Source organism: Haemaphysalis longicornis, unplaced genomic scaffold (genome assembly GCF_048455015.1).
Source record: "Haemaphysalis longicornis isolate Haplotype H1 unplaced genomic scaffold, Haemaphysalis longicornis Haplotype H1 scaffold_4, whole genome shotgun sequence".
Lineage (NCBI taxonomy): Eukaryota > Metazoa > Arthropoda > Arachnida > Ixodida > Ixodidae > Haemaphysalis > Haemaphysalis longicornis.
The window spans coordinates 8,981,108-9,007,100 of record NW_027526361.1 but is presented as its reverse complement, the minus strand read 5'-3'; the positions used below and the strand labels follow the sequence as shown (position 1 = coordinate 9,007,100).

Genomic DNA, 25,993 nt, shown 5'->3' with positions numbered 1-25,993 from the left:
AAAGGTAAAAATAGAAACGAGGGGAGTAAGGAACAGCAAGCAGCGACGAGATAGTGCCAGTCGTCGCAGAAGTTTTGGAATGGTGTTGGCTTCCTGCTGTCGTTACGAGCTCGTTTCCAGTTTACAACCACTGAAAACCTCAGTTTGTTCGAGTACTTTACAATGAAATTTCGTTGCTGCGTTGTGAAATGCCCATGTAGTACGGGCAAATCGTCGAGGGAGTGCGACATCCCCGCCGGTGAGAAGATCTCCTTTCATGTGCTGCCCAATGACGAACCTCGGCGAAGCAAGTGGCTACGTTTTGTGAACTTGGCAAACGGAGAAGAAAGGGAGCTAAAGGACGTACAAGTGTGCTCGCTTCGTTTCCGACGAAGTGATTACGGCAGGGACTCTTACGTTAGCTCACTCCTGCAACATGCTGGCGCTCGTCGCCGACTTCATCAAAGCGCTCTGAGCTTGGAAAAAAAAAATACTGTACACACCGTGCATTGACGCTCGTATCTTTCTGGTCGGAGCAGAGAGCTCGCGCGAACGGCTTTCCATACACGACACTGGCCAACTGGCATAAGCGATACTGCTACTGAAATTGAACTATTATTAACCGTAATAAAAATACGGCACATACGCACCAGCCTGTATTCGTCCGTCGCGACGGGGCTGACGAGGCAGCGGCACCGACGGCTGGGCGTTCGTCTGTTGTGGCTATAGCGGAATGGTCGCTTTCCGGTCCATCCGCGTATCCCACAACTCCTGCCGCTCGTGCACTTAGAAGCATTGAGCATTCAAGTGGTGTGACGTTGTTAAATGCAAGCCTGAGCTCCTCGGCGAGAGTTTTGTCCGCCGGATCAGGCGATTCCATGACTAGGGCTGCGGGTGCACTAGGTTTTACTTGTATTTTTAAAATGGCCGCCGTCTCGGTTTTGGCACAAGTTCCGGTTCCTGTTTGATTCCCGCGTGCGGGTGCTATATGGAGTCGACATACTAAGTATCTGTTTCATGGACCGGCTCGTATGACGCCATTGTTCACGTCACGAAATGTGCAATTTAGCGGGAGATTTAAAATTTTGGCTTAAATTGCCTTATTTCTCAGTGAATAAAGCACCATTTGCTTCCGGGAAAGTGCTTGGGGTCCTATGAAACACCTAATCTTTCGAATAAAACAAACTTTTGTTTTCTCTTCATGGCTCCTTTAAGGTTGCCTCTAGCACTCAAACGGGACAAATACCGTACTAATGCGGCCAAATCATGTAAAGCAGCATTAGAGCAAGACAGAAGTTTGTTGGAAACAGTTTTAAGTTTGGCAGGGCCATCGGCAACCACGGGAAGCGAGTCATTTCACCGATGAATACTTACACCAGATGGGTACAGGAACGGTCCCAATCTGCCTTGTACTTGGCACCCATTTCCAGGGCCTTATCTCGTATCTGGGAGCGAGCTGGGTTCTGAAATCCACTGAGCACGAAGACCACACCCTTCATGAGGTCCTCAAACTTCTTAGCTGGCTTTGCCTTTCTTTCTGCAAGGAGAGGGAGAGAGAGAGAGCAGAGGTTAGCTACCTCAGACACGCTTAAACAGGCTGGACCAGAAAGACATCTTCTACCTCTCCCACCCCCATGCCAGACATGGGCAGTTAAAGGGGCCATGCAGACAAAATACACGTTTGTTTTATTCGAAAGATGTGGTGTTTTACAGTGCCCCCACTGCTTGTCCGGCACCAAATGATGCTCTATTCACTGAGAAATTAATCAATTTATGCCACAATTATGATTCTCCCCCTAAATCGTGTATTTCGTGATGTTTGCAATGACGTATTCGGGGAAAGTACAGAAGCGAATGTAAGTATGCAGACTAGGGCTGCAGTGAAAGGCAGAATGCCTTGTTTACTATAAGTCCTCCTAGATGGCGCCACCATACCGCTTGGGACCGCTGTCCACGCTCCACTCTCGCTTTGCTTTTGACCAGATTTGTTGCTGGATAATATTTGTTGTGACTGATAGTTGTACTCGTTTTGTGATACAATGGGTATGCTCGACAAACAGAGTCACAGAAGACAATGTCGCTTCGGCCAGTTGGCCAGTGTAAGCTCAACACGCCGGAAGGCTGTGTCGCTACAACCGGCATAGTGCGCGCAATGCGCACTGGTGCTTCTATGTTTTATGTGTGCGTAACTAACTTCCATTGTTTACCCCAGCATCCTTATATAAAAATATGGATAAAATTTGTTTTGAAATCCAATCGCACAGCTGCCCATGTATGGTATAAGTTCTTGCATTTTGTCTGCATGGCCCCTTTGTCTCAGCTACCTTAAAAAAATGTACAAAGTAGATAGAACTTGTTTCTTGAACATCAGACACTGCTGGTTCCTTTGTACAAGTGCTGCATGCGCCACACATCAACCATCTGTCCACCGCATTGTAATCAGTTATAATGGTGTGCCTGTGATGGCCACTGGACACTTCTGGCCCCATCTACTCACCCAGAGTGGCAATGCTGCAAATAAAAAAATAAATAAGTGGCAATGCAACACGGTAGCATTGCTTCAACTCACTCTTACATGTCTTTGGTTCATCAATGCACACCCCGAAAAGGCCAAAGCAAGATCTCTCGAGATTGCGTTTTGCCTGATTTGATAAACAGACCAAGCAATGCCCACTCACTCTGAGCTTTCGGTGTCTGTGGCCGCTCGGTTTCTTTTGGTTTCGCTCTCTCGGGAGTGGGCTTCTGTTTGGGAGCAGGCTTCTGTTTGGCTTCAGGCGTTGCAGGCCTCTGAGGGGCACGAGCCTTGTGAGGTGTTGGCAACGATGATGTGTCATCAGGGCTCCCAGCTGCGTCTTTTTTCTAAGGGAACAAGGAAAGGTGTGAGATCAAGTGATCTGACACACAGCAGGGCCACGAAGCTGGGGAACTCAATTTCATCTGAAACCTAAACAAAAAGAAAGACGGCTGCCATTCTTTCTTTTTTTCGATTTTCAGGTTAGAAAGACTGGACAATCTTCAAGACCAAAAAGCCTGGACCCAAGTATTTAAATCTGAACGATAAAAGATGTGTGCTTTGATATAGTTACACTAAAGAAGCTAGCTGCCTCCCAGAGCTCCCACAGGATCCAGTGCTGCCGATGTCTTCTAAATAAAACAAAGCAGATCATCTACACCATAATACCCATGCACTGAACATCAAAGCAAAGCTACAGAGGAAGTACGGTACGCTACACGTATTTTTTTTACGTCTGGCTAAGCCTAACATAGCTCAGTAAGTATTTTTCAGTGTTTGCCTCGTTCTGCAGGGTGCTGCTGTATTTGTCATGACCTTGCACACAATTTAGTTTAATGAGATCGAAAACTTACAGAGTCGGCAAGCTTTGATGGCTTGAACATTTTTTCTTCGGCACTTCGAAGTGTGGTAGCCGCATAGGAGGCAGCCTTGATGGCAGCAGGGCCTGCGTGACAACCAGAAAGAGGACAGGGCACCCAATGATATCCACAAACATTATACCCACAGTTTCTTTCCTCGTTTTAAGTTATTTGTTCAGTAAAAAAATGTAGATGCAAACTTGTGTTGTTATTGTTCAATTTTTTTAGCTATGTGTAAAATTCAGCTAACAAAAACGCACTTTATTGCAGAAAAACACTATTTGAAACGCTAATGCTAACTAATATGGAAGCCATTTCGTAGCAAACATTCAGTTCTCCACCAAAGACAGGACATTTCCTTTTTAAAAAGGGTTTGTGTTGGGTTAAAAGATTGAAAGTGCAATCCTGGGATACTTCTTGCTAGGGGTAGCGCTTTGCTCTGTGGATCGCATGCCCCCCCCCCGGATGACGTTCAGGGAAGGTGCGGATGCCAGCAATGGCAATTTTTAGAGCACAGCTTTTAAGCCCCCGTTCCTGCAGTAGAGCGCCGGCGTCAGTGCAACCAAGCAAATGGTAGGCAGAGAAGACGAAAAGAAAGAAGAACGTGGAGAGCATGAATGACAGTGGTAGCAAAGATGGAGGGTTGAGGAAAGCAGCTGAAATGCTTGTAGAGAAGTCGCCACAAAATTGCACAAAATTGGGCGACACGTCTTGAGGTACATAGACAACTGGCAGATATTGGTATTTGCAGCGTGTGTGATAGTCCCGGCAAGCACGTCAGCCTACATGCACGTGTGTAATGTTCTTGTCATCGCATTGCAGCGCATGCTCGCTGTGTGCGTTCACCTTTTCTGTGTTCTCCGCCCTTTCCCAATGTATGCCATAAGACTAGCCGCTGAAAAAACTGAAGGGTTCTTCTCGTCAAGGCTTGGCTTCACTATCAGCAGCAGTCGCGCCAACACGAAACAGTATTATTTACTTATTTATTTATTTAAACAATACTACGGGCCACGAATGGGCCTAAGCAGGAGTGGTGGTGTTACATTGTGTTAAGACCAGTTACGCAATTTCTAGCGGGTAAAAAAACGTGTGAAAAAGGCAGTACAAACTTAATCGAAACATACCTATGTGAGAATTATTTGTTTTTTTTTTTTTTTTTTTTTTTTACAAATCAAACATTTCATCAATACATTTCGACATACTATTGGAAGAAAGAATTTCAGGAGGGGAGATCGTTCCAGTCGGTTATAGTCCTGGGAAAAAATGAATACTTAAATGTGTTAGTGTGCACTGAGATAGGCGTGAACTTAGCGGAATGATAGTGCCTCGTGGGACGCGATGATAACGAAGTGAGTATGGCCGGTGCATCAAGTCGTAAACTTCCTTGTGCTAAATGAAAAAGAAATTTTAGCCTGGCTATTTTTTTTTTCCAGATTCCAGTGTTGGGATTTCGTTAATTTTCTTTAGATTGGTTGGGGAGTCAATACAGCGATATCAACTGTATAAAAAGCGGACAGCTAATTTTTGAACTTTTTCAATATTATTAATGCCTTTTTTAGTATGCGGGTCCTAAACTACGCATGCGTATTTTAAACTTGGTCGTATTATTGTGTTATAGGCAAGAAGCTTTATGTTGGAAGGCGAGCATTTCAGTTTATGCCTCAGCAAACCCAGTTTTCTCCGAGGTGACGCGCATACCGTATTTGCACGAATATAACACGAGTTTTTTTTCGAAATTACGCGCTACATAACGCACCTCGCGTTATATTTGGAATCGAGTTCAGCCACGAGGCGCGCGAGTCTGGAGAAAGGGGAGAAAGCCATCCCAGTTGAAGGAAACGAGGAACAGGAACATCGCGCCAAGTGAAAGGAGGAAAGCCGAATCGGGAAAGAACTCATCGCCCTTGTGACGCACACGCAAAAATGCAAAAACACGGCGCGAGAGGAGCGCGAGGGCGAGGCGCGAGCGGGATGAGGGAGAGGGCGAGAGCGAAGATCACCCGGTCGCCCCTCACCGCTGCCGCCGAGTTGAGGTGGTGTATCGTGTTCTGCACATCGTCAGCGTCGCGTCAAATGGAACTCGAATTTTTTTGTTCCGCGTCTGTTGAAGTGCTTCTTTTCCCCCGTCTCCTCGTCTCGAGAGTCGTTCACGTTTCGTGTGTTACGGGCACCCACGTACCTCACATGGAGAAGAGGACTCAGTACAACGCATCCTTTAAGAAGAAGGCAATCCTCCTGTCTGAAGACGTCGGCAACTCGTGTGCGGCGCGACGGCTCGGAGTGAACGAATTGACGATCCGGGGATGGAGGAAATACCGCGATCGGACCTTCGGTGCTGCGCCTACTCGGAAGGCCTCCCGTGGACCGAAGAGCGGTCGTTATCCTGATCTAGAAAAGAGACTCGCAGAGTTCGTACGGGAACGTCGCGGCCAATTCTTGCCCGTGAATGCGGAAACGATTCAGTTGAAAGCGAGGGAGCTTGCGCGAGAGGCTGGTCTCTCTCGTGACACCTTCAAGGCTAGTCGCTCTTGGGTCCAGAAGTTCATGCGTCGCGCTGGTTTTTCACTTCGTCGGAGAACCTCAATATGCCAAAAGCTCCCAGCCGACTACGAACAAAAGCTGATAGCATTCCAACGTCATGTGATCCGCTTACACACAGTCCGCAAGTATCTGATTGGTCAGATCGGCAATGCGGACGAAACGCCGGTCTTCTTGGATATGCCGTCCAACTACGCCGTGGACGTTCGTGGCACGAAGGAGGTGCACCTCCGTACAACGGGAAACGAGAAGACTCGAGTGATGGCGATGCTGGCGTGCACGGCTGACGGACACAAGCTGCCGCCCTTCCTCATCTTCAAAAGGAAGACAATCCCGAAGAATGAGATTTTCCCTCCCCGCATGCACATCAGGTGCAACGAGAAGGGCTGGATGGACAGTGCGATGATGCGCGAGTGGCTTCGCGTCGTGTGGGACAACCGCCCGGGTGCGGCGTTGGCGAAGATGTCCATGCTCGTGCAGGACGTCTTGAGGGGACACTTGACTGACGATGTCAAGAACGCCATCAGGGAGGCCAAGAGCGACCTCGTGGTGATTCCCGGGGGCATGACTTCACAACTGCAGCCTCTCGATGTTTGCATCAACAAACCCCAGGGTTCGTACAGGCTTCAAAAGCAAAAATTCAAGGGTTTTCAAGGACTTTCAAGGACCAGAAAACAAATTTTCAAGGTCCCCGTCTAATGTTTTATCAGGGATTATTTTAAAACTTTTTCAACAAAATGCAAAAGTTTTATATTGCACAATACCTAAGCACATTAGTGCACATTTAGATAGGCGCTAACGGGTTCGTGAATGCTCCCCCAGCTCTATTTTTTATTTCATGGTTGGTAGTTAAAGGTTTTTCTTTTTTCTTGGTGTTTTGCTCAGGCTGTTGATTTCAAAAGTTCGTTAATGTTGCCTGCATCTCCTGCTTTGTCAGCAAAGTATCAGTTGAAATTAAATCCGCAAGTGTTGCTGCAAGGCAGGATGAACAATGTGCACGTCCACCATTTGCACGTAAAAGCAAATGCACATGGAGCGTATGAGGCACACCAAACATGCAAGGAGCGAGCGTCCACAGACTATATGGAAGATGCAAGATAGAGAACAGAAGCTGGCTTTCACTGGATTGTATACGGACATGGATTGATTTGAAAAGTGCCTGCTCCCAATGTTGCCTTGTAATAAAAAAAATCCACCAAACTTGTCATTTCACGCAATACACTTAATCTTGATTTTTACAATGTTTCTTTGCATTTGTGAGCACCTAAAATCCACGACAAACACTTTAAATTCTTGTGAAAAGACAGGGCCATTGATTCTCTCCGGAAAAATCAAGGGTTTTCAAGGACCATTTAAAAATTCCAGGACTTTCCAGGCCTTGAAATGACACTTCTATATTCAAGGGTTTTCAAGGTTTTCAAGGACCTGTGCGAACCCTGAACCCTTCAGGGATCGCGTGCGAAGAGAGTATGAGGAGTGGCTGGCTGAGAATAACAAGGCGCTCACACCGACGAGACGCGTCAAGCGGGCGTCGATCTCACAAGTCGCCCAGTGGATCGCGAACGCATGGGAGGTTATGCCGTGCTCAATTGCATCCGTGCTCAATGGTGTTGCATCTCCAACAACATTGATGGCACGAATGACGACGTGATCTTCACGGACAGTGACAAGGAGATCAGCAGCGACGACGAGTAGAATAAAAACGAAAAACGTACGTCGACTTTCGGTTTCTTCACTTTTTTGTGTTCTGAAGAGTTCGTGTTACAATATTAATAATATTTTTTTTCTTATTTATGCCATCAAAATTTACCCTCGCATTATATTCGTGCAAATACGGTAATTTAAGGATGTGTGTAGACCAAGTTAAATTGCTATTTGTCGTAATCCCAAGGTATTTGAAACTGCCTGTTTGAGAGATAGAACGGCCGTTAATTGTGTAATGATATTCATATGGCTGCTTTTTGTTAGTATTATGCATGAATCCGGTTTTGTCAGCGTTTGGTTTCATGTCCCAGCGGTCGCACCATTTATTTATTGCTTCAAGACTGTCATTTAGAACTTGCTGATCATTAAGGGAAGCAATAGTGCTGGACAACAAGCAATCGTCCGTGAATAATCTGATTGTAACACCTTCTTTAACACGGTTTGTTGAATCATTAAGATAAATCAAGAAAAGTAGCAGTCCGAGGACACTGCCTGGCGGTACCCCGGAGTTTACAAGAAGACATTGTGAATGAGAACCATTGATATCGACAAACTGCATGCGGGAGTATAAATAAGATTTTAACCAGTTTGCAATGGTGGACGGAAAACCAAGTAAATTAAGCTTAAATATTAACTTTCAGTGAGAAATTCTATTGAAAGCTTTACTGAAATCTATAAAGACTACGTCCGTTTGGCCTGATTTGTCAAGAACAGCTGATAATGAATGAACGGAAGCAATCAGCTGTGTAGTGGTAGAAAATCCCTTACGGAACCCGTGTTGGATTGGCGACAGATGTTTCCCGCTTCTAAAAAGTTTATCATGCAGTTAGATATGATGTGTTCCATGAGTTTATGACACGATGATATTAGTGATATGGGCCTATAATTTGTTATAATGGCGTTATCACCTTTCTTTTAAGCACTGGAATCACTCGGGCAATGCACCATTCCATCGGTACAACGCCTTGGGAAAGGGATGAACGAAAAATTGCAACTAGGAAACATGCGAGGGACTTGGCGTACCGACGTAGAAAAGCGTTCAGAATGTTGTCTGGGCCGCAAGAGTTTTGATGTTAAGAAGCATCGAAAACACGCCTCAGAAAGTAATGAAATCAGGATTAACAACGAGAGTTATCATTTGAGTTGTCACACTGGGTCGGGTCAGAAAACGCTGAATGAAAATAACGATTAAATTCCGTCGCGATTTGCTTTGAATCTCGGATGACGTTATCTCCGAGTCATCTCTTTTATCTACAGTCAACTGCTTTCCGTTTGTTAGGCTGAAGCTTCCGCCAGAATTTTGCTGGATCGCTTTTAAGAAACTATGGCAAGGTCACCGAGAAATAGTGGTGTTTGGCGGCGTGTATTTTATTTACAAGCACATCTCTACAGTTCTGAAACAACGGCCCTTTCTGCTGCCGCCTTTTCATTCGCTTAACTTTCCACGTTAGATGAATGACAACCAAGGGTTTTTATGGTTAGATATTTTGGTTTTGTTCGGAATAAATTTTTCTAGGTAAAAGTCGCAAAGTGACTGGAACTTTTTCCATAGATAATTAACATCATTGCTAGAAAACTCGTCAAAAGCCAAATCAAGATAGTCCAGGACCGATTCATCATTAGCCCTAGTATAGTATTTAACCTTTTTGCACTGTAAAGGCTCCTGGTCAGATAGATCTACGACAGAACATGAGAAAAGAACAAGCTTATGATCAGACAGCCCATCTTCTACGGATGCATGAACATTCGAGAAACTTTTGCTGTAGAAAACAAGGTCAAGAATGAATGCCATATGTTCTTCAACGCGTGTTGGAACACCTACTGCTTGGTCAAGACCACATGCCAACATAGTGTCAAAAATAACCTGATTGTTGGAACATGGAGAGCATAATTTATCCCAGTTAATCTGTGGGGGGTTAAAGTCACCGGCGATTTTGAATGTTTCAGTAAATAATCTGAAAGTTTATTTAAAAATTCTACTTCTGAAGAGGGGGGACGGTAGACGGCAATTAAAGTAACTGTATTTCCAAAGATGTTTAGCTGCAGGCATAAACTTTCGTGATCTTCTATTTGGGTTAAAAGAGTAGCGGATGTGTGAGCTCTTAAGACAACAGCAACACCACCACCACAAGATGGCCTATCTCGTCTAACTATTTTGTAATTTTCTGGTATTATGTCTTCATCGGAATTAATGTTGCTTAACCAAGTTTCCGTCAGGACGGTGATATGGGGTGCATAGGTTTGTAAGATACTTTCGAGCTCTACAGTTTTAATGACAATGCTACGAACATTGATATTAAGCAGGTGCAATTTTTGTTACTATTGCTTTTTTGTTTCAGACCTGCATTGCCCAAACAAGTTTCTTTTCATTTTAACAATGCCCTCTAAAGTGATAGCAGCATGAAACAGTTACAACAGAGCTAAATAATTAGTACACCCAGCCTTTCTATGGCACCACAGCTCCAAGGAGACAACCCCATCAAATGAACGAGGTCAGGTGCTTGGTGAACATGCCCCCGCAATTTAGGGTCTCGCTGCTGCCTCATGAAAAACAGTTGGACATACTTGTGGAAGACTGAAGAGCTGCTTTCTCTTTTCGCTTGGCAAACCAGGAACCAACCGAAGGGTTAGCCTCTTCGTCGTCATCGTTCTTCAGTTGGAAACTCCCCAGGGTTGCCGCAGGTGAGGCTCCAGCCTGGAAGTAGCCGGGACCCTCACTGACATTGTCTCAGCAGTGCAACCAAGACAAACAGAGCCTTTCCAGCACATGCACAGAGTCAGTTCCTCCAAAACCAAGTTACGTTCACAACCACTGGCTTTGCCACGAGTGCTGAGAAGTTCTTGGCCCAACTCAACCTTTACACTACTGCAGCTCAGGTGGCAGCGGCTTCATGCTGTAAAATGCCCGATTTAAATGCAAATTTTCTTGTGCACTAAATTCTCAGTGTGCCTTTGGACCACTGGAAAATTATCTAGCCACATGGCCTTCACCAAGTGAAGGAAAGACACCGAATTCTCATGTGACGATGAGTGGGTTGGTGCACAACTGCTGCTGCCTTGGTTTGCTCACCCAGCCCGGTGCGCAAAAGATGAGAACACAGAAGATGCAAACATAATGCATACATTAAAACCCTTCTACACCTTTTGGGCTGTAGCTAAGAATAGCTGCTGAGACGGCGCGACTACAGCATGCCCATCCTCTGATACTGTTGTGGTGCTTTCTTTTCCAAACAAGCTGAGCACGACTGTTTCTCAACTGAAATGAGGCACTGGTCGAGGTTAACTGGACAGTTGGGGGTAATGCAATGTCCACTTTAAATGAGATATTAGCTGCAAGACTCTGAAGTAATGCTGGCATTTAACAGCACATTAATTCTTTGTCAACCACAAAAAATGGCCAAATGGTACCACCACAGCTGAAGTTCCCGTTCACTCAGTTTGAAACTATTTTTTTAAGCATTTTTTTTTCCCTTTTTATTCCTCGTTACAATTTTCACTAAAATGGCTTTCTGTGCAAGACACACCGTTTCAAAACCCCATTTTTCTCCAAGAAAATTGCCCCAAAATACATGGGGGCTCAGAGACATTCCCACGATGCATCAAGCAATGCTTACTTTTTCAGCAATGCACAGCTATGCAGAACGACTCCGGGGCTACATCTTCTCACTAATTCAGATAGCCTTCACAGGCGACTCTGCGCTGCTAGTACAGAATATATACCCAACCATTCTCCTCCCTACAGGCTACAAACCAACAGCATCAAACAAAAAAATCAATCGCAAGGGGGATCAGCACATCTCATACATTTCTGCCATGAAACGCACGACACCATGAAAAGCACACTTTTTTTCAATGCCTACTATGTATGAATACCGTACTTACCCGATTCTAACGCGCACCTTTTTTCCGCAAAAATAGGCCGAAAAATCGCATGCGCGTTACAATCGGATACGAAACCGAAACAGCTGAAACTTCGTTCCACCCATCGCCATCTCAAGATGGCGCCAAAGCTTTTAGCAACAATTTTTCGGATCTAGGCACCTAGGCTTTTCTTTTGGCGTTCACACAAATCGTCAAATTATTCCACTTGCGTGGTTGATAACAGCAACGGCAGCAGCGGCAACGAAGGTGCGCCGCTTCCGCAGCTTACAAGCGGCTCCCACGCGTTCACAACGAGCGGTTGGCTGAAGCGTATGCCTCTGGAGAAGCTTGCGGGATGGGCATGCGAGGCGTGGGCCATGATCCCATCGAACATGGTTGAACGTTCATTCAGAAGTGTGGCATCGCGAACGTGCTTGACGGCACCAATGACGACATGTTGTACTCAGCGGAAGGCGACAAGGAGCTCTCGGAGAGCGACGAGGAGTGAGATGAGTGAGATTACTTCGGGGAATAAATCGCCTGTTTCTCTCGCGTTCGTTTTTCTTGCTCACAAAGTTCCTTGAGCGTTACAAACGGAGGTGCAAGTTTTTTTTTTTTTTTTTTGCCTGGAAAATCGGGTGTGCGTCAGAATCGGGGGCGCGTTAGAATCGGGTAATTACGGTATCCCAAATTTATGGCACTGATAAAAAAAAACTAGGCAAGCGCCCGTCGCAGTTTGAGGCTTGTAAGGCAATCAATGGTTATGTGGGGTGGAATAAAAGAACTGGAATAAGAACTAACAATACCTTTGAGTCGACATCTTCCGGAGAATGCAGCTTGATGAAAGCCAAGCCATACTGCACACTCTAAAAGGTTCCCAAAAAAACATACAGGACATTAGTGCAGAGATTGCAATAAATGGCACACACGAAATAGTACAACAGACGGAGAGATGCAGACACAACACCACATAAGACAATTACCAGAAAAGCAGATGTAAAACTAACGAGAGTGGACTGGTGCGCAGAAAACAGGGCAACTGATGGGGGACATAGACACCTTGTGCTGCCTCTCTGCAAGGCAGCCAGTCTCATACGCACCGTTGCATCCCAAAATGCATCACCAACAAGCTCACCAGTTCTTAATGAACACTCAAGGTTTGGGCAAAAATTAAGCATCCTGGCAATTAGCTTTACTAGCAACGAGGAAACGCAATATCCATAAAAGGGCCTAGTAATGCCTTTAGAGCATGCTTTGGGGCAAAAAATTCATTCACGCCCCTCCAAAACTTTCATTTCAGTTGCCACAATGTGCTCACCTCCAGCACTAACAGTGGCATTACTAATTCCTTCGAAATAAGTCCCTTTTTCCACAGAAGCGAATGATACAAGCCTATGCCGAATACATATCGTATTAAGCATGCACTGATAAACTTACATCGTTAAGTAGCGCTTGAAACAGGACGACAGCAGAGAAGACACACACGACGGCGCTATTTAACGATGTCTCAAGCGTATCAACACCAACTAGCTCAACTGCCGATTTCACTCATAAACTTCCCTTTCCACCAAGCATCTCTTTCTGGAACCTGGCCACTGAGCCAGGTTCCATAACCTTATATTTTTGAAGCACATAGGAGCCAAGAGGTGTGTTCGTACAACAGTGGTAGAGTGAACAAGTGGCCGCTAAGAAAGCCGAATTATCAACAACGTGAATTCAATGCAGCAACACATTGCAATTATTGTGTAAAGGCAATGAGATGTCTAAAGATGGACCCTGGCCAGGGTACCAGGTGCTGTCGCCCGTTGGTTACCACTAGTGGCTTTAGTAAGCACCCCGTTTCAGTGCCCAGTAAAAAACTGGGGCCTGTTGATGCATAACTTTTCTTTCCCAACGAGTGATTCAAAAGGGGAGCGTGTAAAAGGTATCCTGTCTATGGCTAATTAAACTTTGGTTTGCTAGGTTTGCTGAAAACGGTTGTAAAGCTCACACACATTAAGCAGAAACTATTCAACTTGAAAATACCGTATTTACTCGCGTAATGAACCCTCCCCCCCCCCCCTTTTTCTTCTCGAAAATTTACTTTTCTGTCACTTTGAACAAAGAATGCAGCGTGCATACGTTTTTATCTCCGCATGGTTGATGATGCCATAGACGATCTCAGTAACTTGATATCACGCCACAGTACGTGCACAAATGCTAAAAACACACTCCAACAAAAAGAAATCTCAACTGTAGCCGGAGACAAGGGCACGAATGCCACAGCTCACAATTTAAAAATTGCGCTCTTGCATTGCGGCGCGCAAACAAGGCACAAAACGTACTCCGCATTTCTTCACTGCGCTTTGCACTTTCTTTGTTGTTCTGGCTTGTTTGGGTGGCTTGCGAACAAAGCACTAAACGTACTCAGCACTCCTCTGCTCATGCTTTTCCGCGACTTCACCATTACACCCCGTGGTTTTGTTGTTCAGCTGTGTTCCGACCTTTTTTCGAGCTCCTGATGTGTGCCGTACGATGGGCCAGTACATGAGCTACACAGCTGGTTTTAAACTGAAGGTGGTGCAGCATGCACATGGAAACCGCGTGGCTGGGCGGCATTTCAGTGTTAACCCAGTTCGTGTACGCTACGGGTGAAAATGAGAGGTTTTCGGGTGGATTAACACTAATCGCCGTGTGTTTGGTGGGCCCAAAGAAGGAAGTTTCCCGGTGTCGGAAAAAAAATTTTGGAGTTCTTTGACGGCACGGAAGACGGTGCGCTGTGGGCCGACAACAAATGTGAAGCCACAAGCGACTTCAGTGAGGACGAGGGCAGCTCCGTGACGACTGGGGGGCCACTAGCATGTTGAGAATAAAAAAGAAATTTGGTTACATAATTACCTACGTGTTTTTAAGAAAACGGTAAGGCTCTGACAGCGCTTCTCTTAGTACCTTTATTGTATGAAATTTCAACTTTTGAAAATCTGCTGCAATTTTTCCCCACATTATAAACCCTCCCCCGAAATTCATGCCGAATCTTCTGGGAAAAAAAAGTGGGTTCATTACGCGGATAAATACAGTAATCAGTTTGTGATTAGTACTTGTGCACTTCCTTTCCAGTGGAATGATTTGACACTGGTACATCTCCAATGGAAGTTTGCACACTTGCCTTGTTAAACGGCTGCGTGCAGACCACCTTAATGCGGTCCCACTTTTCCTTGATGTAAGACTGAGACAGCTTGTCACTTCCAAACATCCGGACACGGTTGAGGTTCGTTCCTTGGCGCGCATCCATCGGGGTCATGAACGACGATGCCACCAGCAACACCTGCAGCATCACAACAGCCGAAACAATGCACAGGAACATGTGCACCAAAATTCTTGCACTGCATTACAAAGCCAGATCCAGGGCGGTATTTTTGTGTTTGTCCGTTTTATTGCGACTCTTTAAGTTTACTCTCTAAACTCTCTAAGTTTACAGCGCTTACATGGTTCAAGTAACGCTTTCAACAAATTCTTTTTACCTACAGCCATTGAAGATTGGAATAACCTGCCTGAATCCATAGTCAACGAACGAAACCCCATAAAATTTAGACAGCTAATCACTAATCATTTGATTTGTTAGTAAATTTACAATTGTTGCTGTTTTCTTCCATATTTCCTTCTGTTGACACTGTTTTTATCATGTAGTTCACTCACAATTATGCTTTGTACCATTGAAAATCATGCATCTGTTGAATTCTGCATTTGCCTCCCCCTTATGTAATACCCCGCAAGGGGCCTTTAAGGGTTCAATAAATGATGATGATGGTGATGATGACAACAATGACGTACTTCCAGTTGTAGGAGGGCTTTGGGTTGACTTTTGAGCAACTGTTCTTGAACACATTTTAAATGACTAAACCTATTTTAAACTATCTTTTATGTATGTATTGTTCCGCCAGCGAACCAACAACAAGGCGACGAAAAATCGTCTACTCCGAGAAACCCTGGCTCATAGCTCCACCGTGCTTGCATAGAGTCACATCCGGGTGTTCGCTTTTTGCCAATCAGGGCATTCGCTTTTAGCCAATCAGGGCTTGCTCAAAACGAACACTTTTGAAACGGACACAACACGACAAAACACGAGAATACCGTCCCATGTCAAACCACGTTCTGTACTCACAATCTTGCTTGGGAGGCACAGGCCTCTCAGAGTAGAGCCTACAGACGTGAGAACGGCCCGAAAGTCATAACAACCGGCATGTCGGCAGTCTAGAGCACATTCACACTACCACAGCCTTCCCCCGTTATGTGTCCAGCCTGCCTATCAGATAAGAATGGCTTCCCAGACATGAAGGTTACACGATTGATGGTCTATCTATTGTGGTGCAAGCTTGAGATATCACGCGTACAGTACACTCCAAGCATAAAGATTCATCATACACAGTTGACTGATTTGGGGTAAAATCCAATATTACCAATTTTTACAACTCCAAACAACATTTACACAAATTAGATTAAGCTTAATTTCACCTCCAGAAACTCGCTTTGAACATAAAAATTTATGTTCAAAAATGGGGATGTATATAGCTTGAAGCTAATTTTTCTGGAACATAAAAAAAAGTGATGCATCTCGAAGCCAATTTTTTCAGTAGATAAAAAAAATTCGGAAGTACACAAAGTATAAAAGTCATCATGACCTTGAAAGGGGGTGTTGCAATCTGCCAGCAAACTTAGAATGAGAAAATTGTGTTGCTACTTGGAAGTTAGAAAAGCCTCAGCACACACAAACAGATGAAGTTCCCTTTATGTATTAAACTTTTTTGCCAAGATTAAACTACTTCTTGGTGGGAAAAGTAATGCTAAAGCCAAGTCAACACTACGTGCCTCAAAAAAAGCAAAACGCAGATGGGGAAGCCGCCTCCCGTTTTTTCATAAATACCATCGTCAGAATTCGTTAAAATGCAAAATCACGCATCACTGGTGCAACGTTCCCACTACAGATTAAAAAATATCTACCATGCAGGCCTGTGAGACTGGGGATGCCTTTCATTGAGCAGCCTTTTTTTTTTGTGTGTGTGTGTGTGTGTGTGTGTGTGCGTGCGTGTGCGTGCGCGTGCGCGTGCGTGCGTGCGTGTGCGTGCGTGCGCATGGTCCAGGCAGATTACAACCTCCCAGCGTCGCCAGACGCTTGGAAGCTTAGTGCACATGTTCTGAAACTGGTGTGTTTATAATGTGTTTTAGCAAACATACGTTCTGCCATGCACGGATAGCATTGCATGACGAGATGCACAGAAACCATTCAAGCACCATAACCGAGATTAAAAGAGCCTACGGGGAATAAAAAAATATGGTAAAATATTTGACAACCTCTGCCAAGTGTTTTCGGGGACCCATGCACGTCTTCACACGTTTTAACGCAATCATTGCCACATTAAGCTAACTACAAAAAGTCACCTGGTCCATGGAGGGAAATGCTTCGCAACAGCACGACACTGCAAGCAAACTGCTCTACCTTGTACAGGGCATGCATCAGACAAAGAAAATGCAGAAGTGTACCAAGGAAGCAATGTTACTGACTGTAAGTGTGAGCTAGTAACCACTTCGCTTGCTTTTAAAATAAGACATAGCCTACGTGGAAGTCTGGCGCTGGGTCTGAGGACCTTGCAACAAGGACTTCAATGAAAGCAGAGTTCTCGTTCCCGATGTCGATGGACGAGATGACGGATGCTTTCTCCAACTGCAGGATAACGGATGCCTGCTTCTCGCCTGGTGTAGCGCACTTCCATTTCCGATAAGTTTCCGGCTTCAAAAGGTTTTCCGCTTTGTGCACCTGCGAAGACCAAGAATAAAAAAGAACAAGGGCAATGTGCAACGAGGGCACTTCAATAGGATGTTGCAATTGTTGCATTAGCTGAGCCACTTTAGAAAGAGAGAGAGAAAACTTTATTAGGAGAGGCTGGTGACCCTAGGCGTCGGCCAAGAGCCCTTGGGCTCTAACAGCGCCCTCGGTCAGCTGGATGGGCCAGACTTGATCCGCTGGGCCGGAGTTGAGCAACACGGGTCTCACATTGCTCCACCTTAGTGATTGCGTGCGGGTGTAGCCGCCTGTGGGCAGGCCCATAGCATATGTGCTAGATCTGCCCTTTCTTACATTTGTGGCCTTTGTCAAAATGTCAGCAGTTATTTTTTTTTCTTCATAGAAACGTTGAAGAGTTTGGTGCTGAGCCTGTTGGTGCATACTTTGAAGACCGGTGAAACCCAGCTGGGTTCCACCGGTCTTAAGAAAACGTTGGTTCAATTGCATTCAAATTTTGCACGAGGCTACAGTTTATTGGTCACTTCTTTCCTTTTCTAGATATGTATGTGACAACAATGACCTGGTTCTTTCGAAATCGATGAAAAACAAGTTTTTGACTACGTGCGCAAGCAATTTTTTAGCTGTCAGTGCACAGAGGGGGGGGGAAACGAATTCAGCGAATTTGGCGCCGGTAATCCAAAACTGAATTACATTGAAATTAAAAGAATTAATGAGTTGCTGTTCCCTGTAATACTTTCAAGCAAACAAACTGAATAACAAAATGCGACCTTTTAGGATTTTAGAATTTAGGAGCAAACGAGCTGAAGGTAAGCTGAATAAAACTGCTTGAAGTGGCTCACGTTGCGACACCGTGCAGGTATACATGCACCGTTACGCGCATGTCAATGCAGCACTTCGCCACATAACTGATTAACAAATGGCAAATACCGTACCTTGTCTTCACTGCTGAATGACACAACGTGCTGTATCTTTAAGACTGGCATGGTAGTGCACTGTAGTGTTTTCGTGGGCGTCGTACATGCGCCACTTCGCGCTTCACGCACCGTTTGTTTACAAGTAAAGTTGATTCGGCCGGTTCTGCTTTCTGGGTACTCAACAAAATAATTTTGTTTCTAACTTAAAACTATTATTAACAATATTTGTAAAATCAAAGTTTATTAATTACCTTCATAAAAAAAATTACTTATTTGATAAAGTAAAACCAAACAGTCTGTGAAAACTAGTTTCGTAACGTGCAAAATGGCTGCCTCCAAGAAAGACGTGTTTCGCACCATGCCTGTAAAATTTTCCAACGACACTCGTTCATTCCACATGATGCTATTCAAGGAGCACAGCGTCAGAGAAAAGAGCGAGCACAAGCCACCAGGAAAGACGTTGTTCGTCGTGAACGTACCACCGTACTGCAACGAAGAAAGCTTGGAACGTGTGTTTGGTGACTGCGGCAAAGTAGCCAAAGTGTGGCTACAGAAGGTACCGTCGTCTGGTAAACCTGTTGAAAGCGCGTCTCAGTTCTTCCCAAGCGCCCCTCCAGTGACAGGTTTTAAAGTAGCCTACGTTGTGTTCGTCAAGGAGGCATCTGTACGTCGAGCCCTCGAGCTGTCTGTGAAGGAACCACGTGTGCTGTTTCCCGACGGCGGCAGCGACGTGGTCGGTATGGCCAAGTGGTGCAACGACTACAAGGCTAGGTTTTTCGACGCCGAAAAAGTGCAGAAGGAAGTGGACACATACATGGAAGACTACGACGCGCGGCTGGAAGAAGAAAAGAGGCGGGCGAAGGAAATGGACGGTGTTCCAGACGAAGAAGGCTGGATCAAAGTGACCAAGTACGGCAAACGCCCCGTCATTCCGCGCACGGACGCTGTAATCCACAAAGTCAACAGTGCAGAAAAGAAGAAGCGCTCACAGAAGGAACTGGTGAACTTTTACTCGTTCCAGATTCGCGAGTCCAAGATGGAAAGGATCGCTCAACTCCGAAAGAAGTTTGAAGAGGACAAGCGGAGGATCTCGTTAATGAAAGCGTCTAGGCGCTTCAAACCAGTATAGCTGTCGTGCATGGCTCCTTCTGTATATATTCGTGCGTTAACGTTATTTCCCAGCATTTGCATTGTTGCAGCATCGCATGAATGTTTCGACCGAACTAAAGAAAGCACACAACTGAAATGTGAAGTACCCTCTCAGACATTCACGAGTCAAATCAGCAATAAACTTGTTGCATGCTTTCGTTGGGTGCACTGAGCATTTTCCTGCTTTGCAATGACACCCCAGTAAGCCTTGTCTACTATCAAGATATGTCGAAATTTGAACAGGGCACATGGCTTTCAGCACCTGCTGCACATCCTGGCGAAGGTGTGCTTGTGCGCAGTAGAAATGCGTTAGTGAGAGTTCGTGTCTAATGTCGGCATTAAAAAAAGCATTGTTTGCCGTGTGAGCATTTTGAATTGGCTCAGCGCTGCACAGGATGAAAATGGCACACAATGAATTTGGATAACAATAGGGTGAACCAATGCAAAAGGCGGCGGTGAGCCAAAACAAAATGCTGGCACGCCGAATGATGCTCTTACCATGCCAACGTCGGGTGCAAACTCTCATTAACTAATTTCTACTGCACACAAGCACCCCGTCACCAGGATGCGCCGCAGGTACTGAAAGCCACACACTTTGTTGTTCCTATTTCAATGTGGCTTGATAGCACTTTTAGAGAACACTTTGGTTCTCGGTAGTGGCAGCGGGGGGCTAAGCTGGAGGCAAATGCTCGTATCAAAAGTAAACTGACTGCGTTTGCCCTCTACTTCTCTGCCTCCTGCCCTTTTAAAGTGTGCCTCAGTGTACCTTAGGTTTCCGTAAGGTTTAGCACCTTCCTCTCTCTTACTGGCGACGAGGGCAATGCCCGTGCCACATCTGTGGGCAGTGAGACTGCAAAGCAGGCTTGTACATGCCAGCACAATGTTTGTGGTTCCACGGTGGTACAAGACATGAGCCAATGAAGAGTTTACTCTGTAAATCAGTGTCACATGGACAGCAGTTTGTGCAGGAAGAAATAGCAACCTGACGACGTATTAGTGTAAAGTATGTACATTTAATGTGTGAAGTGGTAACTACATGGAGCGGTTTTGGTGAACAACGAGACAAGCGTCACTCAGTGGGTTGCCCAGCTGCCAGCGGCAGCAACAGAGGGCCGCGACGGCAGTTTATTATATTGTCGCTGTCACCCTCACTACCTTTTTTCCTTATTAAGTTTTGCTTATCACGTTGCTCACCAAAATCGCTCATTGTGGTTTCCCTTATACACATTACGTGCAGTGTAGTCAGTGACGTGGGAACTCAGTGCAGACAGAAATTAGATGTACAGTCTGTCTAAATTTTCTAAGCCAAGCCAAAAATGCGTAGGCTAAAAAAATTTCGTATTACAAGCTTACCTCTCGAGCGAGGATGAAACGTTTTATGCCAAGTAGCTGGAGAGGACACATTTACTTCTTAGTGTCATGAACCATTTTGGCCACAGTTAAACGTTAAGCTTTTGCTATGAATTCTTTGTGGCCGAAAATGCTTAGCGTGCCCTGGCTGGCCATGTAGCGAGACGAACCGGCAGCCGGTGGACAATTAGGTTAGCAGAGTGGATACCAAGAGATGGGGCTAGAAGAAGGGTAAGGCCAATAACACAGTGGGGGGATGAAATACAAACTGTGGACTCGAGCAGCGCAGGACAGGAGCGGTTGGATATCAGTGGGAGAGGCCTTCGCCCTGCAGTGGACCTGAGCAGGCTGACGATGCAGATAAAGAAAATTTTGACAAAAACTGCACAGATCAGATCAGATTAAACTTTATTGTTGCCACGGGTGGGACCGTTTTCAAGTCGACTTTAGTGTCCTTCCGGCGACGGCAGGATTCATGTAGATCTCTGCGGCGTCTTCGGCCACCTGGGCTAGTGAGACCTGGGTCATAGGGTCTGTGCTGAGCAGCGCAACCTCCCACTGCTCCTCGTTCGTAATTTGTAATAAAATGGGGTGCTTTTTAAGAGTTTGAAGTGATTTTTCTTCACAGGACCAAATCACGTGTGGTAGGTCTGCGTATTGATTGCAAAGAGGGCATCAATTAGAGTGCAATTCGGGGTAGTAGAGTGATAGGAGGGCAGGGGTGGGAAATGTGGATGTTTGAAGTTGGCGCCATACAACAGCGTGGCGGCAGGAGAGGGAGGGGTCGGGCGGTGGGAAGCGAGCTCTGGACAGTCGGTAGTGATAGAATAACGATCAGTAGGTGAGGAGGCGGTCCCTATGGGAGAAGGGTTGAGGAGATTCTGCAGCGTCACTGGGCTCTCGGATTACCAGTTCTCGAGCAACCTCGTGCGCCAATTCATTTCCTGGGTCCTGGGAGGTCGGAGTGGCCCGGTGCCTAAACAATATATATTTTTCGTTTCGGGAATTTCGGTGCCTGCAGGAGAAGGCGTAAAGTTCAAGGGTCAACTCGCCCATTGGAGTAATTGGTAATGGCCGATTTGGAGTCTCTTATTATAGTAGTAATCTTAGGGCTAGAAATAATGGCAAGAGCGATAGCCATTTCTTTGCCTACAGTTGGAAATTGAGTAGGGAAGGAGAGGGCAGCCAGTGTTCGGTGAGATGAATCAACTACGACCGCTGCCATGGCTTCGCGTCCTGGGTATTCTGCAGTGTCCACGTAGGCTACTTGTGGGTTGGAGCAGTGTTGTTTGTGCAAAGCCTGTGCACTCGGTCTCCACCTTTCCTCGTTATGAACCGGGTGCATGTGTTTAGGGAGGGGGTGTATTACCAATTGGTCTCGAATGACTGGGGGAATCTCGACGTGGGTGTCAGAAATAGTGGAGTGACTGAGGCAAAGACTCTGAAGAATGTGGCGTCCAGTGTCACTCCTCGTGAGTCGCTCAAGTTGCGAGACCCGTTGGGCTTCGATAATTTCGGCTAGTGTATTGTTAAGACCGATCTCGGGCGATGTCATCCCGCCAGGCGACACGAGGGTGTAGGTTAGAGACTGCGTGTCCTTTGGTTACGTATCAGGACATAACGGGGTACTATAAGTGCCAAAGAATGATATATCCCCCCGGTCATGCATCCCTAACCAAAGAGCAGGAGCACTGCCTCCGGCTCCTCCAAACAAATACGTTTCCTCATCCGTCAAAACTTCACTTGCTCCATCCCACTCAGTACTTCCAGCTGTGCAAATTTTGCGCTTCCCCGGGCACCCTGTACCATATGGTATGGGAGTGTTCGGCAAACCCCAAAATTCCAAGAATCGCGCACCCATCCCGTGAGCAGTGGGAGAAGGAGCTGTCCAGCTCCGGTCTCGATTCCCAGCTTAGGCTGGTGGAAAGGGCCGTAGAGGCAGGGGTCTCCAATGGAGTCCTGGAATGAGGGCCCCACACCACATTACGATGCTCCCAATAAAGTTTATCCTCCTCCTCCTCCTCCTCTTGTTAAGACCGAGCGAGAGTAGTTTGTCTGTTGAGAGTGTAACGGGGAGACCTAGAGCCTGTTTGTATGATTTACGTATCATAGCTTCAGTTTTGTGCGTTTCGCTGACTTTGAGGTTTAGGAAGGGAGTGACGTATGCTATGCGACTGATGACGAAGGCTTGTACGAGACGTTAGATTGTTTTCTTTCACTCCTCGATGTTTTGTAGCTATGCGGGAGACGAGTCGTGTAGTTTGGTAAACCCCTTTTTCTAGGGCACGGAGAGTATCTACATTATGTCCGTTTGCTTGTATACGGAGACCTAGAATCTTGATGCAGTCAACTATTGGGATGGGTTGGCCGTTAGAGGTAGTGATTTGGATCAGAGAAATTGTGCCATTTGGTGAAAAAAAAAAAAAAAAAAAAACGAGACTGTATTTGCAAGACCAGTTTATTTATAAAAGCTGCTGCTTATATTGATCACCCAGGTGCTGTTAACAGTTGGTCTCTTACATGCTAGTCTCTACAGCGTCGGTCGCAGTGGTAGTGAATGCCAGAAGCATTTTGCAGTAACGATAATGCACATGCAATTTATTATTGAGCCTACATTTTACCTCGAGGGCATACAATAAAGTTACCCATACATTGTGCCAGAAAACGATTGCAAGACTACAAAAAAGGATTACGAAGAAAGACAATAAATTAAGATTGGAAGATGACATACACAATAACTTGACTGCAAGTGCTGCAAATCTTGTGCAGAAAAAAAATGAGCTGCAAGTCATTCTTCCGCATCCCATCCCAACATCTTTAACACCTGTTCAATACTGTGCACAAGCAACCCTTTCAAAGGACTTTTGGCATGAGGACCTTCAGGGTGCCAATTCTGTGAACCACCTGAGAAAATGGAAATGATTGACCAGGGCAAACTAATTGGATGTTGAACCATGATAGAGTCAAAAATATTCCACAATAGCATGCATGCCTTGAAAACACTCAACTTTCAAGGGTGGTTTGGTGGCAGCTAATATTTATCTACTCATTTTCATCAATATGCAGGCAACCTGTTTTTGCACCACGCATTCACAATAAAAAATGAGAAGTTTTGCATATTAACAAATTTGATCTCGAAGTTTGGTGAACCCGCGTCCAGTAAGAGAAAATCTGTGTGCAGGAAGCTAGATCTGTGGAGCATTGTCTGCAAGCAGACTGTTTTAAGAACTATTTGTAGCATAAAAGCGACTGACCGAAGTTGCAGGCATCGTGGCTGTGAAAATATACTGCATGCAATGGTGAGGCCACAAGCCTCATCATCACCACCAGCCTATCTACGCCCACTGCAGGGCAAGGGCCTCTCCCATTAATCTCCTCATCAAATGTGGGTTGAAAAATGCCATACAAAATTACCTGTACCCCCGCGCTTTGATGCAAATTTTTTGGAGCCAAGCTCATGTGTTAAGTGAATGTCAGTAGGAGAAAAAAAGCTCACCAGGTGCACAAACAATAAACAGCAGGGCCGTGGTAATGTTGTCATGATCTATACTTGACACAGGAACATTTTCGCGGACATTTACTGGCCTCTGGCTTATGCACTCATGAGAAATGGCAAGAAGCCCAACCGATTCCATAAGTCACGTATCTAGAGCTTTGAATCAGTGCAGTGCCCTGGACAACCCCCTAACAATGGGCAATCTCGTCAGGAGACAGTGAACTGGCACGTCTGCTGCCACAGAACACTGCTCATGTGCCAAGCATAAATGTCAGCAGCAGGTGCAAAATGTCCAATTACTGCTCACACTACATAACCTTGTACCTCGTAGCGTACATTGACACTATTCAGCACAATGCTTAGTCACTCCAAAAAGCGCGCTTTTTATTAGCAAACGTGAACAAGATGATTGTTAGCGTCAAGGCTGCTTTTTGATGACGCGCACCCATGCAGACTACTTGTGCTCGTATATCTTCATGTGACAGTCTGCGCCTCCACTAATCATATACTTCTGAAGGGACCAATCCACAGAGAGCACCTTATCTTCATGGCCAGTCATGTCGTAAAGCGACGCCTTTGGGCTTCGCGCGTCCCAGAGCTTCATGAAGCCATCGTAGGAGCCCGAAATGAACTGATGATCAGAGCTTGGCGCCCAGTGCACGGCCGACACCCAGCCGGTGTGCGATGTGTAGGTGCACTTGACCACCGCTCCTTCCTTGGACCTGGCGTCCCAGAGACGGACATGCCTGTCCGAGTGGGCAGAGACAATCTGGTGGCTCAGCTTCGAGTAGGAAATGTCGAGGAAAGCCTTCGAGCCCACCAGCTGCGATTTCATGCCGCCCAAATCAACGTCCCACAGGCGCAGAGTGTGGTCCATCGAACACGTCGCCACTTCCTTGTCGTCCGTCCACTGGACGCCCGTGATGGCCTCGTGGTGACCGGACAGAGTCAGGACGGGCACCCTCGTCCTCGCCTTGTTCTCTACCGTCTTCTGCTTCTTTCTCGCGGCGTCGTCGGACGCGTCGTGGGTCTGGTCGTGCTCCCTGTTGTCGGGATCCGCGTTCCAAACCTTGAGCATGTGGTCGTACGACCCGGTTGCGAAGCTGCTCTTATCCCAGCTGACGTCTACGCAGTCTACGCTCCTTGCGTGCCCGCGGCAGACTTGTACGGATTCGATGGCGTTCGTTTCCCGATTCCACTGCCACAAAATTGCCGTCTCGTCAAGGGACGTGCTGACGAAGGTGCATAACGGATCTCCCACGGAAACCCATTTCACGGACTTAATTGGGCCCGAATGGCCAGGTATCAGGAGTTTTCGCGACCCGCTCAGGTCCCAGAGGTGCAGACTGTTGTCGTAGCACCCAGAGAGGATGCCGGCGTCTGAAGTGTGGACGGCACTGACCCAGTCGTCGTGCACGAGTGTGTCGATGGGCAGCGGCGGGGGACACTTCTCGACGTATTCCACGAGGATGACGCTCTCCTGCGCGATGTTGTGCGCTTCCAGGTGCTCCTGAAGCGTCTGCCGGAGCAACTCGCCTTCGATTAAGAAGTCGAAAGTTGGCCCTTCGGTGTCATCGTCATCCGTCGGTTGAGCCTCTCGAAGGAGAGCGTTGATCAGTGATGACAACTGTTCCGGGGTCGTATTTCCAGATATCGAAAAAGGAGCGTCTGGCACTGAGTAGCGCTCGTCTTTAGTGAAAAACTTCGCCTGAATTTGGGCATTTTCATCCATTTTTGACGTACAAGTGAGGCAAAGGTATCCCACGAGCTCGAACCGCTCAAACACGCTGCGTCTTCAGAATGGATGATGATGGATGCAGCTCTGGCCGCATTTGTCCTCTAGACTTGGTC

At 46.2% G+C, this 25,993-nt stretch overlaps 3 protein-coding genes across 3 annotated transcripts in view; 1 reads left to right on the top strand and 2 right to left on the bottom strand.

Moving 5' to 3' along the window:
* The window catches only part of Xrcc1 (DNA repair protein XRCC1), a gene marked incomplete in the record, with an annotated part of 83,154 nt that extends 64,834 nt beyond the window's left edge, over window positions 1–18,320 (bottom strand). The window contains 8 exon segments of the mRNA XM_077705922.1: window positions 1,354–1,516; window positions 2,658–2,838; window positions 3,346–3,437; window positions 10,159–10,288; window positions 12,261–12,320; window positions 14,600–14,758; window positions 17,048–17,245; window positions 18,166–18,320. Of these exon segments, the coding sequence (XP_077562048.1) occupies window positions 1,354–1,516; window positions 2,658–2,838; window positions 3,346–3,437; window positions 10,159–10,288; window positions 12,261–12,320; window positions 14,600–14,758; window positions 17,048–17,245; window positions 18,166–18,216 (1,034 nt within the window).
* A 129-nt stretch (window positions 18,321–18,449) lies between these two features.
* LOC144178227 (ribosomal RNA-processing protein 7 homolog A) lies at window positions 18,450–19,453 on the top strand. Its single transcript, XM_077705923.1, has one exon. It carries the CDS (start codon window positions 18,473–18,475, stop codon window positions 19,274–19,276), a length of 804 nt encoding a protein of 267 aa, XP_077562049.1. The 5' UTR covers window positions 18,450–18,472; the 3' UTR covers window positions 19,277–19,453.
* Window positions 19,454–23,756: 4,303 nt separating this feature from the next.
* On the bottom strand, window positions 23,757–25,962 carry LOC144178222 (ribosome biogenesis protein WDR12 homolog). The gene has a single exon (XM_077705910.1). The coding sequence runs from the start codon at window positions 25,872–25,874 to the stop codon at window positions 24,597–24,599; it is 1,278 nt and encodes a 425-aa protein (XP_077562036.1). The 5' UTR covers window positions 25,875–25,962; the 3' UTR covers window positions 23,757–24,596.
* Window positions 25,963–25,993: the final 31 nt, after the last annotated feature.